The sequence below is a fragment of the Coregonus clupeaformis genome, chromosome 29, assembly GCF_020615455.1.
Source record: "Coregonus clupeaformis isolate EN_2021a chromosome 29, ASM2061545v1, whole genome shotgun sequence".
Lineage (NCBI taxonomy): Eukaryota > Metazoa > Chordata > Actinopteri > Salmoniformes > Salmonidae > Coregonus > Coregonus clupeaformis.
This window is the reverse complement of record NC_059220.1, coordinates 65072927-65088191: the sequence shown is the minus strand read 5'-3', so window position 1 is coordinate 65088191 and position 15265 is coordinate 65072927. Positions and strand designations below refer to the sequence as shown.

Sequence of the window (15265 nt, the reverse complement as noted above, 5' to 3'; positions counted from 1 at the left end):
ACTTTAAAACAAAAAAAACTGACATAACACCCTTACCCTACAAACACTTGTGTTTTTACTTAAAAGGAGATATGATGCATTTGTGTGTACAAAAGCGATATACAGATTAATAGATAACTTAATACAAAGACAAACATTCAGTACAGCCGTTTAGTCTTGGTATAACCGGAATTTCTGGTCACTCCGAATGTTCATTTTGGTTACACCGTATGACTTTTCTCACATAAACATGTTTTAGAGGCAACTGCTTATGCACCCATGTGAACACTTGACTTTGACATCAAGGATGTATCTTGATTATCTAAATAAAATATACGCTTTTCAGATAATTCAACATTTTAATAGTTTTTTAGCGGTCGCACCGAATGATCAGATGTTTGGGGTAAAACCTGACAGGGAGTGGAAATGTAAACTTATCAAAGATTTACGAGAGACTTGCTAACCTTTATTCTTAACTAAAGGGTATCTTATAGGCATCTTAATGATGTCACATCCTGTCACATGAGTACCATGAGATTTGATCCAAAATGGTGACTTTATGTCAGTTGCACTGAATTATAATCATGAAGGCTATTTTTCCAGACAAAAGTATTAAAGTATTTAAAACCTTTCTGCCTAAACTGTCTTACCCATACAAACGTATAGTGCAATAGACCCTTAAAAAACCATGCCAGAATAATCGTTTGACAGTTTTGTTATGATTTGAGATGTTTTATTTACATTTATATAGATTGCTTTTGTCATTGGACACATTTTTAACTTTAGAGCACCGAAAGTAACAGGTTTTCTTTCACATTTAACCATTAACTCTTTTAGGACTCAATAAAAGAGAAAGGGCATAGTTACATAACATAAAATGTGTATAAATTGGTTGTTGATATTGGAAAATATTTCATTCGGACACCAAAATATACACGTCATTTACTTTCCGCAATCTTGAGTGAGGCACCCTGTAAATGGTGCCTCCGTGCCTCACAAATATCACCACACCATCTTGGCCAATGACTACTCCCGGTCCTTTCCACTCTTGACAGTCAACTCTTTTGGAGTACACTTTGTTTCCAGTCTCGTACTTCTCATCTGTGGGTCGAAGCTGTTTACGCAGAGCCCTGCGAATTGTCTCTGAACTCTCTGCTTCAGTGAACGCTTTTCTCGCTGCATGTAGTGCTGAAAGGTGCTGTCCCACCCATGCACTCACACTGGTCCCTTCTAGTGCTGGTGGCTTGTCAACCAGTACAGAGGGAAGATTAGGGTTCTGCCCGAACTCTAGTTGGTATGGGCTGTAGCCATTTATTTTAATTTTTTATTTAACTTTTTCTTTAACCAGGCAAGTCAGTTAAGAACAAATTCTTATTTACAATGACGGCTACCAAAAGGCAAAAGGCCTCCTGGGGGACGGGGGCTGGAATTTAAAAAAAATATACACTACCGTTCAAAGGTTTGGGGTCACTTGGAAATGTCCTTGTTTTCCATGAAAACATATATGAAATGAGTTTGAATAGGAAATATAGCAAAATTAATAGGAAATGTAGTCATTGACAAGGTTAGAAAGAATTATTTTTAATTGAAATAATAATTGTGTCCTTCAAACTTTGCTTTCGTCAAAGAATCCTCCATTTGCAGTAATTACAGCCTTGCAGACCTATGGCATTCTAGTTGTCAATTTGTTGAGGTAATCTGAAGAGATGTCACCCCATGCTTCCTGAAGCACCTCCCACAAGTTGGATTGGCTTGATGGGCACTTCTTACGTACCATACGGTCAAGCTGCTCCCACAACAGCTCAATAGGGTTGAGATCCGGTGACTGTGCTGGCCACTACATTATAGACAGAATACCAGCTGACTGCTTCGTCCCTAAATAGTTCTTGCATAGTTTGGAGCTGTGCTTTGGGTCATTGTCCTGCTGTAGTAGGAAATTGGCTCCAATCAAGCGCCGTCAACAGGGTATGGCATGGCGTTGCAAAATGGAGCGATGGCCTTCCTTCTTCAAGATCCCTTTTACCCTGTACAAATCTCCCACTTTACCACCACCGAAGCACCCCCAGACCATCACATTGCCTCCACCATGCTTGACAGATGGCATCAAGCACTCCTCCAGCATTTTTTCATTTGGTCTGCATCTCACAAATGTTATTCTTTGTGATCCGAACACCTCAAACTTCGATTTGTCTGTCCATAACACTTTTTTTCAATCTATCTGTGTTCTTTTGCCCATCTTAATCTTTTCTTTTTATTGGCCAGTCTGAGATATGGCTTTTTCTTTGCAACTCTGCCTAGAAGGTCAGCATCCCGGAGTCGCCTCTTCACTGTTGACGTTGAGACTGGTGTTTTGCGGGTACTATTTAATGAAGCTGCCAGTTGAGGACCTGTGAGGCGTCTGTTTCTCAAACTAGACACACTAATGTATTTGTCCTCTTGCTCAGTTGTGCACTGGGGCCTCCCACTCCTCTTTCTATTCTGGTTAGAGCCAGTTTGCGCTGTTCTGTGAAGGGAATAGTACACAGCGTTGTACGAGAACTTCAGTTTCTTGGCAATTTCTCGCATGGAATAGCCTTCATTTCTCAGAACAAGAATAGACTGACGAGTTTCAGAAGAAATGTATTTGTTTCTGGCCATTTTGAGCCTGTAATCGAACCCACAATTGCTGATGCTCCAGATACACAACTAGTCTCAAGAAGGCCAGTTTGATTTCTTTTTTAATCAGCACAACAGTTTTCAGCTGTGCTAACATAATTGCAAAAGGGTTTTCTAATGATCAATTAGCCTTTTAAAATGATCAACTTGGATTAGCAAACACAACGTGCAGTTGAAACACAGGACTGATGGTTGCTGATAATGGGCCTCTGTACACCTATATAGATATTCCATAAAAAATCTGCTGTTTCCAGCTACAATAGCCATTTACAACATGAACAATGTCTACACTGTATTTCTGATCAATTTGATGTTTTAATGGACAAAAAAATTGCTTTTCTTTTGAAAACAAGGACATTTCTAAGTGACCCCAAACTTTTGAACGGTAGTGTGTGTGTGTGTGTTTTGTGTGTTATTTATTTATTTATATATATATATATATATATATACACACACACACACACAGTGGGGAGAACAAATATTTGATACACTGCCGATTTTACAGGTTTTCCTACTTACAAAGCATGTAGAGGTCTGTGATTTTTATCATAGGTACACTTCAACTGTCAGATACGGAATCTGAAACAAAAATCCAGAAAATCACATTGTATGATTTTTAAGTAATTAATTTGCATTTTATTGCATGACATAAGCATTTGATCACCTAACAACCAGTAAGAATTCCGTCTCTCACAGACCTGTTAGTTTTTCTTTAAGAAGCCCTCCTGTTCTCCACTCATTGCCTGTATTAACTGCACCTGTTTGAACTCGTTACCTGTATAAAAGACACCTGTCCACACACTCAATCAAACAGACTCCAACCTTTCCACAATGGCCAAGACCAGAGAGCTGTGTAAGGACATCAGGGATAGAATTGTAGACCTGCACAAGGCTGGGATGGGCTACAGAACAATAGGCAAGCAGCTTGGTGAGAAGGCAACAACTGTTGGCGCAATTATTAGAAAATGGAAGAAGTTCAAGATGACGGTCAATCACCCTCGTTCTGGGGCTCCATGCAAGATCTCACCTCGTGGGGCATCAATGATCATGAGGAAGGAGAGGGATCAGCCCAGAACTACACGGCAGGACCTGGTCAGTGACCTGAAGAGAGCTGGGACCACAGTCTCAAAGAAAACCATTAGTAACACACTACGCCGTCATGGATTAAAATCCTGCAGCGCACGCAAGGTCCCCCTGCTCAAGCCAGTGCATGTCCAGGCCCGTCTGAAGTTTTCCAATGACCATATGGATGATCCAGAGGAGGAATGGGAGAAGGTCATGTGGTCTGATGAGACAAAAATAGAGCTTTTTGGTCTAAACTCCACTCGCCGTGTTTGGAGGAAGAAGAAGGATGAGTACAACCCCAAGAACACCATCCCAACCGTGAAGCATGGAGGTGGAAACATCATTCATTGGGGATGCTTTTCTGCAAAGGGGACAGGACGACTGCACTGTATTGAGGGGAGGATGGATGGGGCCATGTATCGTGAGATCTTGGCCAACAACCTCCTTCACTCAGTAAGAGCATTGAAGATGGGTCGTGGCTGGGTCTTCCAGCATGACAACGACCCGAAACACACAGCCAGGGCAACTAAGGAGTGGCTCTGTAAGAAGCATCTCAAGGTCCTGGAGTGGCCTAGCCAGTCTCCAGACCTGAACCCAATAGAAAATCTTTGGAGGGAGCTGAAAGTCCGTATTGCCCAGCGACAGCCCCGAAACCTGAAGGATCTGGAGAAGGTCTGTATGGAGGAGTGGGCTAAAATCCCTGCTGCAGTGTGTGCAAACCTGGTCAAGACCTACAGGAAACGTATGATCTCTGTAATTGCAAACAAAGGTTTCTGTACCAAATATTAAGTTCTGCTTTTCTGATGTATCGAATACTTATGTCATGCAATAAAATGCAAATTAATTACTTAAAAATCATACAATGTGATTTTCTGGATTTTTGTTTTAGATTCCGTCTCTCACAGTTGAAGTGTACCTATGATAAAAATTACAGACCTCTACATGCTTTGTAAGCAGGAAAACCTGAAAAATCAGCAGTGTATCAAATACTTGTTCTCCCCACTGTATGTATGTGTGTGTATGTATATGTGTATATATATATATATATTAGGACAAAACACACATCACGACAAGAGACAACACTACATAAAGAGAGACCTAAGACGACAACATAGCATGGCAGCAACACAAAACATGGTACAAACATTATTGGGCACAGACAACAGCACAAAGGGCAAGACGGTAGAGACAACAATACATCACGCGAAGCAGCCACAACTGTCAATAACAGTGTCCATGATTTGAGTCATTGAATGAAGAGATGGGGATAAAACTGTCCAGTTTGAGTGTTTTTTTTGCAGCTTGTTCCAGTCGGTAGCTGCAGCGAACTGAAAAGAGGAGAGACCCAGGGATGTGTGCTTTGGGGACCTTTTAACAGAATGTGACTGGCAGAACGGGTGTTGTATGTGGAGGATGAGGGCTGCAGTAGGTATCTCAGATAGGGGGGAGTGAGGGTTTTATAAATAAGCATCAACCAGTGGGTCTTGCGACGGGTATACAGAGATTACCAGTTTACAGAGGAGTATAGAGTGCAGTGATATGTCCTATAAGGAGCATTGGTGGCAAATCTGATGGCCGAATGGTAAAGAACATCTAGCCGCTCGAGAGCACATTTTTCTGCCGATCTATAAATTATATCTCTGTAATCTAGCATGGGTAGGATAGTCATCTGAATCAGGGTTAGTTTGGCAGCTGGGGTGAAAGCGGAGTGATTACGATAGAGGAAACCATGTCTAGATTTAACCTTAGCCTGTAGTGTTGATATGTGCTGAGAGAAGGACAGTGTACCGTCTAGCCATACTCCCAAGTACTTGTATGAGGTGACTACCTCAAGCTCTAAACCCTGAGGTAGTAATCACACCGGTGGGGAGAGGGGCATTCTTCTTACCAAACCACATTACCTTTTGTTTTGGAGATGTTCAGAACAATGTTAAGGGCAGAGAAAGCTTGTTGGACACTAAGAAAGCTTTGTTGTAGAGCGTTTAACACATGAACATTGGGCTTTGATTGCAAAAAACTCAACGCACAATCTAGGGCTGTTTTCCAGTCACATCCATTGTCTTGCTTCACTTTCAGCATGATCTCTGTGAGTGTTTGATTATGTCTCTCCAGAAGTCCATTGCTCCATGGACTGAATGCAGCAGTTGTCTTTACTTCCATTTGGAATTTCTCAGCCATTTTACTTATTTCATTATTATTGAATTCTCCTCCATTGTCACTGTACAATTTCTGGGGCAGGCCATGCACACTTATCCAGGAATGAATGAAGTGCTTGACGATTTCACTGGGATTCTTTGTATTCACAATGCTTCCAGCACTGAAGCGTTGGAAGTGGTCAATTATGTGAAGGTACCACACACTTGGTCCTAGCTCATGTAGATCTACAGCCACTGTTTCATTGTACTTGGAAGCCAGTGGCAAACCAACAGCTGGTCTGGGCTTAGGTTTGCTGTATTTCTGGCATGTCTCACAACTGTCAACTATCTACCGTAGAATGGAAATACTGTCATCATTATTCTCAGAACTGCTGAGTAATTTCTGAAGTCTGTCAACTGTAGCATGTCCAAACTGTTTGTGAAGTTTTAACAATACTTTGTGTTTTTCCTCAGTGGTCATGTTCACTGTGACTGTCAGAATCTCCATGTGCTCTATGTCCGTCAGAATCTCATTTTTGCATGGACTCTGTGTGATGTCTTTGTCTAAAATGTTTATACAATAGAGTTCAAGGGTCACTGGTTGTTTAACCATCACTGCCTTGTCATTTTTTATGTCTAGTACAGGCCCTGCCTTCTTGAGGGAAGCCTTGCTTAATAGTAAGGGAATATCTACAGGGACCACCTCTGTTTCAATGTGACACTTAGTCTGACCAATTTTTGCTGGTATCTTGACTCTCTAGGTAGAGTGGACGACTCTCCCATCTCCAAATTTGAAAGCTCTGTTGCTTGGTGTGTCAATCATATTTTCGTATTTAGTTCACTGACATAGCTATCAAGCCACTTTGCACCACACACTGTGCGTGTTCATGCAGTATCAATCACAGCAGATCCTAAGGATTCAACTATAAAGATCTCAGAAGCAGATTCGTTTGAAAACAGTGTAATGTTACACTGCTCCATCTGGGTTTAAATTTTCCTCTGTTATTTTAACTTGTTAATTTTTATGAGGACAGTCTTTAACCCATTGGTAAGTGCTTTGACAAATAGCACATGTTGATCTCCTTCCATACCTGTCCAGTGGATTTGTGCCAGGCAATGGCGCCCTCGTCTGGTTGTCTTGAGAACGTGACTTGTTGTCGCCTTTTCTCTGCTGCTCAGTGTAATATGCCGCGTCACTCACTTGCAATCCATCTGTTATTGGCCCGACAGACGTCTTTTCACCAAAAATCCTTTTTAGTGCTGACTTCATTGACGCAAAAGTCAGCACAGTACAATCAGTCAAAGCCAACTGTTTCTCCCTAACATCCAGACAGGCAGTATCTAGCAACTTGAATCTGGGAGAACCACGTCATACTTGCGCATCCTATTGTACCTCTGTTCGGAATCAATTATGTAGTCCGTCATTGCTACCGAAATGTCTCTAGTAACACTGTCAAAGTTTGAATATGCCTCGTAGGCACAGCCTTTCTCTTCTTTAAGAAACACAGAATCCAGTGCTCTGATCAAAGTTCTCATACCGTCATCCTTGTTCAAATCTTCCACGGATATTTCCAGTGCTGTATCTCTCGCTCTTCCCTTGAGCGATAATACCACCGCAAGTGCTTGCTTTTTCTTGTCCAGATTAGTAACCCGTGTCCAGATTCCAAGTAAAAAAAATTCAACTTTCATACGACCTCTTCTCGTCGAAGCGAGGTGGCACATTGTAGGTATTAACCATCCTCTGCTACCAATGTTAACTGAAAATGACACAACGACTAGGTTCCAGTTTAACAACGTTTACTTCACCGTATTACCGCAGTACAAAGTCGCCATCACACTCCAGGCCAGGTCCATCTCCCGTGAGACTGCTGCTCAGGCGTTCTAATAACAGAAATATAGGGATACTTAAAACATGAACTTAACAGCTATGAGGAAAAGTAACTTTATTTATTGCAGAGTTACTCACAACACTAGCGTTTCAATCATTTTATACCTACTGGAACAATTCCAGGTCTCTGTCATTAACCCTTGTCTGTGTCTCTCTCTCTCAGTGTAAGGTACTGGAGCAGCGCATGGAGCAGGGCATGGTGTTCACAGAGTATGAGCAGGTGGCCAAGCGGCGTCCGGCAGGCAACTGCAGCATCGCCCAGCTGCCGGAGAGTGGCGAGAGGAACCGCTTCCAGGACGTGCTGCCCTATGACGACACGCGTGTGGAGCTGGTGCCCACCAAGGAGAACAACACTGGCTACATCAACGCCTCGCACATTAGGGTAATGGACACACTAATACCCTTTTCATAGTACCGTGCCGACCTGAACCCTACCATGCTGGCTTGGAAATGTTCTCCTCGCATTCTCTTTTCCTGCATGGTTCCAGCATTTTTATGGTGGATGCGTAACTAGTTCAGAGTAGTATGGCTTTGCTCGGCTCCATAGTGTGAACCAACCCAGTGAACCGACAATGATAGCTAAAAACACAGACCTGCAGGTAACTGCCAAAATAAAGGAAATACCAACATAGTGTCTTATTAGGGCGTTGGGCCACCAAGAGCCAGAACAAATTCAATGTTCCTTGGATGGAGGCATTGTCATCCTATTGGGGCATAGCCAAAATAATGGCCTGCCCAGCATTTTTATACACAACCCTAAGCATGATGGGATGTTAATTGCTTAATTAACTCAGGAACCGCACCTGTGTGGAAGCACCTGCTTTCAATATACTTTGTATCCCTTATTTACTCAAGTGGTTCCATTATTTCGGCAGTTACCTGTACATACACCATACATTTATGAATGTCTTTGCTCTAGTGCAGTGTTTCCCAGGTCCCAGGTTAGGGTTAGCCTCCCATAAATGCCTCCTCTCCACTTCCTAGAAATGTTCTTCATTCCAGATGACTGCTGATGGCTTAGGGCTTTATGCATTCATTGTCTCTTTGATAAGCATTTTTAAATGGAGGCAGGATGTTTTCAGCACTTTTATTTCCATGACTAATCAACAACAACAATCTTTTACATTTTACATTTTTACATTTTTAGTCATTTAGCAGACGCTCTTATCCAGAGCGACTTACAGTTAGTGAATACATATTATTAATTTTTTTTTATACTGGCCCCCCGTGGGAATCGAACCCACAACCCTGGCGTTGCAAACACCATGCTCTATCAACTGAGCTACATCCCTGCCGGCCATTCCCTCCCCTACCCTGGACGACGCTGGGCCAATTGTGCGCCGCCCATGAGTCTCCCGGTCGCGGCCGGCTGCGACAGAGCCTGGATTCGAACCAGGATCTCTAGTGGCACAGTTAGCACTGCGATGCAGTGCCTTAGACCACTGCGCCACTCAGGAGACAACAAAATATCATGTTCTCTCTTGTCTCTCTTCAGCAGACATATAGTGAGCAATATGTTTGGAACATCAAATCACAATAAAATCACAGTATCGAATTGCAATACATATAGAATCGTGAGCATTGCAATACATAATGTATCCGCGCCTATGTATTGTGTTAATATCGTATCGTGAGGTCCCTGGCAATTCCCAGCCATAGTAATAAGTGGCATGCAACGAATGAAATGTTTTTACTTTGTCATTTTGGGGAATTATGTATAGATGGGTGAGACATTATTTAATTGTTTATCCATTTTGAATTCAGGCTGTAACACAACAAAATGTGGAATAAGTCAAGGGGTATGAATACTTTCTGAAAGCACTGTAAATGCTTTTACAGCGGTTGAGGTCACTTATAACCATATCTCTCCTCGGGCATTTCCTAGATCACGGTGGGCGGAGACGAGTGGAGCTACATCGCTTCCCAAGGCCCTCTCTCCAACACCTGTCAGGACTTCTGGCAAATGGTGTGGGAGCAGGGCGTGGCCATCATTGCCATGGTTACAGCTGAAGAGGTGTGTGTGTGTGTTACACTGGACTTTATTATGTCTGTATGTCCATGGTTTGTTGTTACTGTTATTGCATGACCTCAGATCTAGGAAGGCATACTGCGCTTTAAGCAATAACATTACCCTTTGACCCTGGCTAACCTTTGGCCTCTAACCCCTTTGCAGGAGGGTGGCAGGGAGAAGAGTTTCCGCTACTGGCCACGGCTCGGCTCCCGCCACAACACGGTGACGTACGGACGCTTAAAGATCACCACGCGCTTCAGGACAGACTCAGGCTGCTACGCCACCACAGGCCTGAAGATAAAACACCTGCTGACGGGCCAGGAGCGCACTGTGTGGCACCTGCAGTACACAGACTGGCCCGACCACGGCTGCCCTGAGGACTTCAAGGGCTTCCTCTGTGAGTGGACCGGTTGGAATAACATGTATTCAAACCAGGAAGTCCCTTTTAAGATAGGAAATCTCTATTCCAAGGGAGAGCAGGTCAAGAAGGCAGTTCCAGTCAAAGTTAAATGAGTGTTCAGTGATAACTTGAGATTTTGTGTTGTAAAATACTGTTTTTATTTAGTTTGGTTAATAGAATACATAATTATCTTATTTCAATGTTATCCCCAGTGTACCTGGAGGAGATCCAGTCAGTGAGGAGACACACCAACAGCACCAGCGACCCAAAGAACACCAACCTGCCCGTGCTGGTCCACTGTAGCGCTGGAGTGGGCCGCACCGGGGTGGTCATCCTCTCTGAGATCATGATCGCCTGTCTGGAACACAACGAGGTAAACACCTAACTAACGTCTACATGTATATTACCATTACATTACTGGGCTATGTAGAAGGCCTAAAAATGAATAATGTCGCCAGGATTGAACCCTAGTCTATTCCATCAGTAATGTAGGCATTGATCACATCTCACCACAGTTTAGATCAATCGGCCCATGAACCAATCCAATAACATACTCCTTTTGTAAACCCGTGTCTGTGTCCTGTTTCCCCCTCTTTCCTCCAGATGCTGGACATCCCGACCGTTCTCAACATGCTCCGGCAGCAGCGTATGATGATGGTGCAGACCATCTCACAATACAGCTTCATTTACAAAGTCCTCATCCAGTTCCTCCGCAACTCCAGGCTTATCTAAGTGCAAACCTCAGCTCCCACAAACATTTGTTTTTTCGGGGACGAGGAACCAAGATTCTCCAGCCGAACTTCAGTGCGTTGGAGCAACTGTGGCCTCTAGCTCCGAAATGGTGGTGCTAGCAGATGGCCCTTTTTCAAAGTATTAATGGAGGCGAGACTGCAACCTGAGGAAAGGATCACAGGACTTTGTGTGTCTGCCTCTTACAGTATTATTGAGATTTCACTGTGGAGTTTTTACACTAAATGATTACTGACATGAAAGCCAGCACTTTTACAGTAGAGTACCTAGCTGTATATAGCGAAACCATGTTGAAGTTGCAATTAGAATCTAAATCTGATTTTTGCATTTCAATATAATTACAGATCTATTTTTATCACTGATTTTAGAGTTTTTACGATGTGTATGCTGGATGATGTTTTTTATGATGGACTTGACTAATGTTTTGATTTAGAATTCCTGAAGGAACTTAAAATCACTCTTTGATTACGTTGGACTGCTGTTTGTTGTCTGCTTGACCGTGAAAGATGAGAATGGTTACTTTAAAAATGAAATATATATTTGGTGCAGTGCACTTGCATCGGAGGAGTGTAGAAGTATTGCCATGTTCCTCCTGTGGTGGTTTAGGATTTCTCCTTTTCTATTTGACCTAGTAATAGGTCTGACACTAAGACCATCATTATTTTGATTCACAAGAGGAGTTCATTTTGTTATGTTACCCAAATGGTACCACAAACCCCACTTTGGGGAAACCTGGGTCTTTGTAACCAAAGAGCTGTAGTCATTCTATAGCCACATACATCATGTTGAGTTTTTCAGGTGTCCACCAAATTATATTTACTGTTAAATACATATAACTTATGAAGTTGTCAGGTAGGCTTGAATATCTAAATATGATAAATCATTAGAATAACTTTGTACATACACACACACCAAATTATGAAAGACAAGCATTGTAATTTTGAATTCCGTAAAGTAAGTGTGGAAGAGGTGAAAAAATGGTCAATCAACAATGACAAGCCACCGGGGTCTGCCAACTTGGATGGAAAATGACTGAGGATAATAGCGGACGATATTGCCACTCCTATTTGCCATATCTTCAATTTAAGCCTACTAGAAAGTGTGTGCCCTCAGGCCTGGAGGGAAGCAAAAGTAATTCCCCTAACTAAGAATAGTAAAGCCCCCTTTACTGGCTCAAATAGCTGACCAATCAGCCTGTTACCAACCCTTAGTAAACTTTTGGAAAAATTGTGTTTGACCAGATACAATGCTATTTTACAGTAAACAAATTGACAACAGACTTTCAGCACGCTTATAGGGAAGGACATTCAACAAGCACAGCACTTACTCAAATGACTGATGATTGGCTGAGAGAAATTGATGATAAAGATTGTTGGGGCTGTTTTGTTAGACTTCAGTGTGGCTTTTGACATTATAGTTCATAGCCTGTTGCTGGAAAAACATGTGTTATGGCTTTACACCCCCTGCTATATTGTGGATAAAGAGTTACCTGTCTAACAGAACACAGAGGGTGTTATTTAATGGAAGCCTCTCCAACAAAATCCAGGTAGAATCAGGAATTCCCCAGGGCAGCTGTCTAGGCCCCTTACTTCTTTCAATCTTTACTAACGACATGCCACTGGCTTTGAGTAAAGCGGATGACTCAACACTACACGTCAGCTACCACAGCGAATGAAATGAATGCAACACTTAACAAAGAGCTGCAGTTAGTTTCAGAATGGGTGGCAAGGAATAAGTTAGTCCTAAATATTTTAAAAAACTAAAAGCATTGTATTTGGGACAAATCATTCACTAAACCCTAAACCTTGTAATGAATAATGTGGATTTAAGCAAGTTGAGACTAAACTGCTTGGAGTAACCCTGGATTGTAAACTGTCATAGTCAAAACATATTGATACAACAGTAGCAAGGATGGGGAGAAGTCTGTCCATAAAGCACTGCTCTGAATTCTTAACAGCAACAAGGCAGGTCCTACAGAACCTAGTTTGTCTCACCTGGACTACTGTTCAGTCGTGTGGTCAGGTGCCACAAAGAGGGACTTAGGAAAATTGCAATTGGCTCAGAACAGGGCAGCATGGCTGGCCCTTGGATGTACACAGAGCTAACATTAATAACATGCATGTCAATCTCTCCTGGCTCAAAGTGGAGGAGAGATTGACTTCATCACTACTTGTATTTGTGAGAGGTATTGACATGTTGAATGCACCAGACACCCATGCATACCCCACAAGACATGCCACCAGAGGTCTCTTCACAGTCCCCAAGTCCTGAACAGACTATGGGAGGCGCACAGTACTACATAGAGCCATGACTACATGAAACTCAATTCCATATCACGTAACTCATGCAAGCAGTAAAATTTGATTTAAAAAACAGATAAAAATACAACTTATGGAACAACGGGGACTGTGAAACAACACAAACATAGGCACAGACACATGCATACAAACACACGATAACATACACACTATACACACACTTACACATGGATTTTGTGTGGTAGAAGAGTAGGGGCCTGAGGGCACACACTTAAATCTGTTGTGAATGAATTGTAATGTTTTTAAAATTGTATAACTGCCTTAATTTTGCTGGATCCCAGGAAGAGTAGCTGCTGCCTTTGGAGCAGCTAATGGGGATCCATAATAAATACAAATACACACCCATTCAAGTGTTTGGACATACCTGGAATTGATGGAATTGTCCACCTCAATGACTGTATACAGTTGAGGTCAGAAGTTTACATACACCTTAGCCAAATACATTTAAACTCAGTTTCACAATTCCTGACATCTAATCCTAGTAAGAATTCCCTGTTTTAGGTCAGTTAGGATCACCACTTTATTTTAAGAATGTGAAATGTCAGAATAATAGTAGAGAGAATAATTTATTTCAGCTTTTATATCTTTCATCACATTCCCAGTGGGTCAGAAGTTTACATACAATCAATTAGTATTTGGTAGCATTGCCTTTAAATTGTTTAACTTGGGTCAAACGTTTCGGGTAGCCTTCCACAAGCTTCCCACAATAAGTTGGGTGAATTTTAGCCCATTCTTCCTGACAGAGCTGGTGTAACTGAGTCATGTTTGTAGGCCTCCTTGCTCGCACACGCTTTTTCAGTTCTGCCCACACATTTTCTATAGGATTGAGGTCAGGGCTTTGTGATGGCCACTCCAATACCTTGACTTTGTTGTCCTTAAGCCATTTTGCCACAACTTTGGAAGTATGCTTGGGGTTATTGTCCATTTGGAAGACCCATTTGCGACCAAGCTTTAACTTCCTGACTGATGTCTTGAGATATTGCTTTAATATATCCACATAATTTTCCTTCCTCATGATGCCATTTTTTTTGGTGAAGTGCACCAGTCCCTCCTGCAGCAAAGCACCCCCACAGCATGATGCTGCCACCCCTGTGGTTCACAGTTGGGATGGTGTTCTTCGGCTTGCAAGGCCCCCCATTTTTCCTCCAAACATAACGATGGTCATTATGGCCAAACAGTTCTATTTTTGTTTCATCAGACCAGAGGACATTTCTCAAAAAAGTACGATCTTTGTCCCCATGTGCAGTTGCAAACCGTAATCTGTCTTTTTTATGGCGGTTTTGGAGCAGTGGCTTCTTCCTTGCTAAGTGGCCTTTCAGGTTATGTCAATATACACTGCTCAAAAAAATAAAGGGAACACTTAAACAACACAATGTAACTCCAAGTCAATCACACTTCTGTGAAATCAAACTGTCCACTTAGGAAGCAACACTGATTGACAATACATTTCACATGCTGTTGTGCAAATGGAATAGACAACAGGTGGAAATTATAGGCAATTAGCAAGACACCCCCAATAAAGGACTGGTTTTGCAGGTGGTGACCACAGACCACTTCTCAGTTCCTATGCTTCCTGGCTGATGTTTTGGTCACTTTTGAATGCTGGCGGTGCTTTCACTCTAGTGGTAGCATGAGACGGAGTCTACAACCCACACAAGTGGCTCAGGTAGTGCAGCTCATCCAGGATGGCACATCAATGCGAGCTGTGGCAAGAAGGTTTGCTGTGTCTGTCAGCGTAGTGTCCAGAGCATGGAGGCGCTACCAGGAGACAGGCCAGTACATCAGGAGACGTGGAGGAGGCCAACAACCCAGCAGCAGGACTGCTACCTCCGCCTTTGTGCAAGGAGGAGCAGGAGGAGCACTGCCAGAGCCCTGCAAAATGACCTCCAGCAGGCCACAAATGTGCATGTGTCTGCTCAAACTGTCAGAAACAGACTCCATGAGGGTAGTATGAGGGCCCGACGTCCACAGGTGGGGGTTGTGCTTACAGCCCAACACAGTGCAGGACGTTTGGCATTTGCCAGAGAACACCAAGATTGGCAAATTCGCCACTGGCGCCCTGTG

The 15265-nt window shown here is 42.7% G+C and overlaps 1 protein-coding gene across 2 annotated transcripts in view; it reads left to right on the top strand.

The window, feature by feature from the left end:
• The window catches only part of LOC121544761 (tyrosine-protein phosphatase non-receptor type 21-like), a 31082-nt gene extending 19726 nt beyond the window's left edge, over positions 1-11356 (top strand). For both annotated transcript variants that reach the window (XM_041854887.1, XM_041854888.2), the window contains exons 15-19: positions 7886-8104; positions 9608-9736; positions 9896-10130; positions 10346-10506; positions 10737-11356. In XM_041854887.1, the coding sequence (XP_041710821.1) occupies positions 7886-8104; positions 9608-9736; positions 9896-10130; positions 10346-10506; positions 10737-10865 (873 nt within the window). In that variant the 3' untranslated portion in view covers positions 10866-11356. The remainder of the gene's footprint in view (positions 1-7885; positions 8105-9607; positions 9737-9895; positions 10131-10345; positions 10507-10736) is intronic.
• The last annotated feature ends 3909 nt before the right edge of the window (positions 11357-15265 follow it).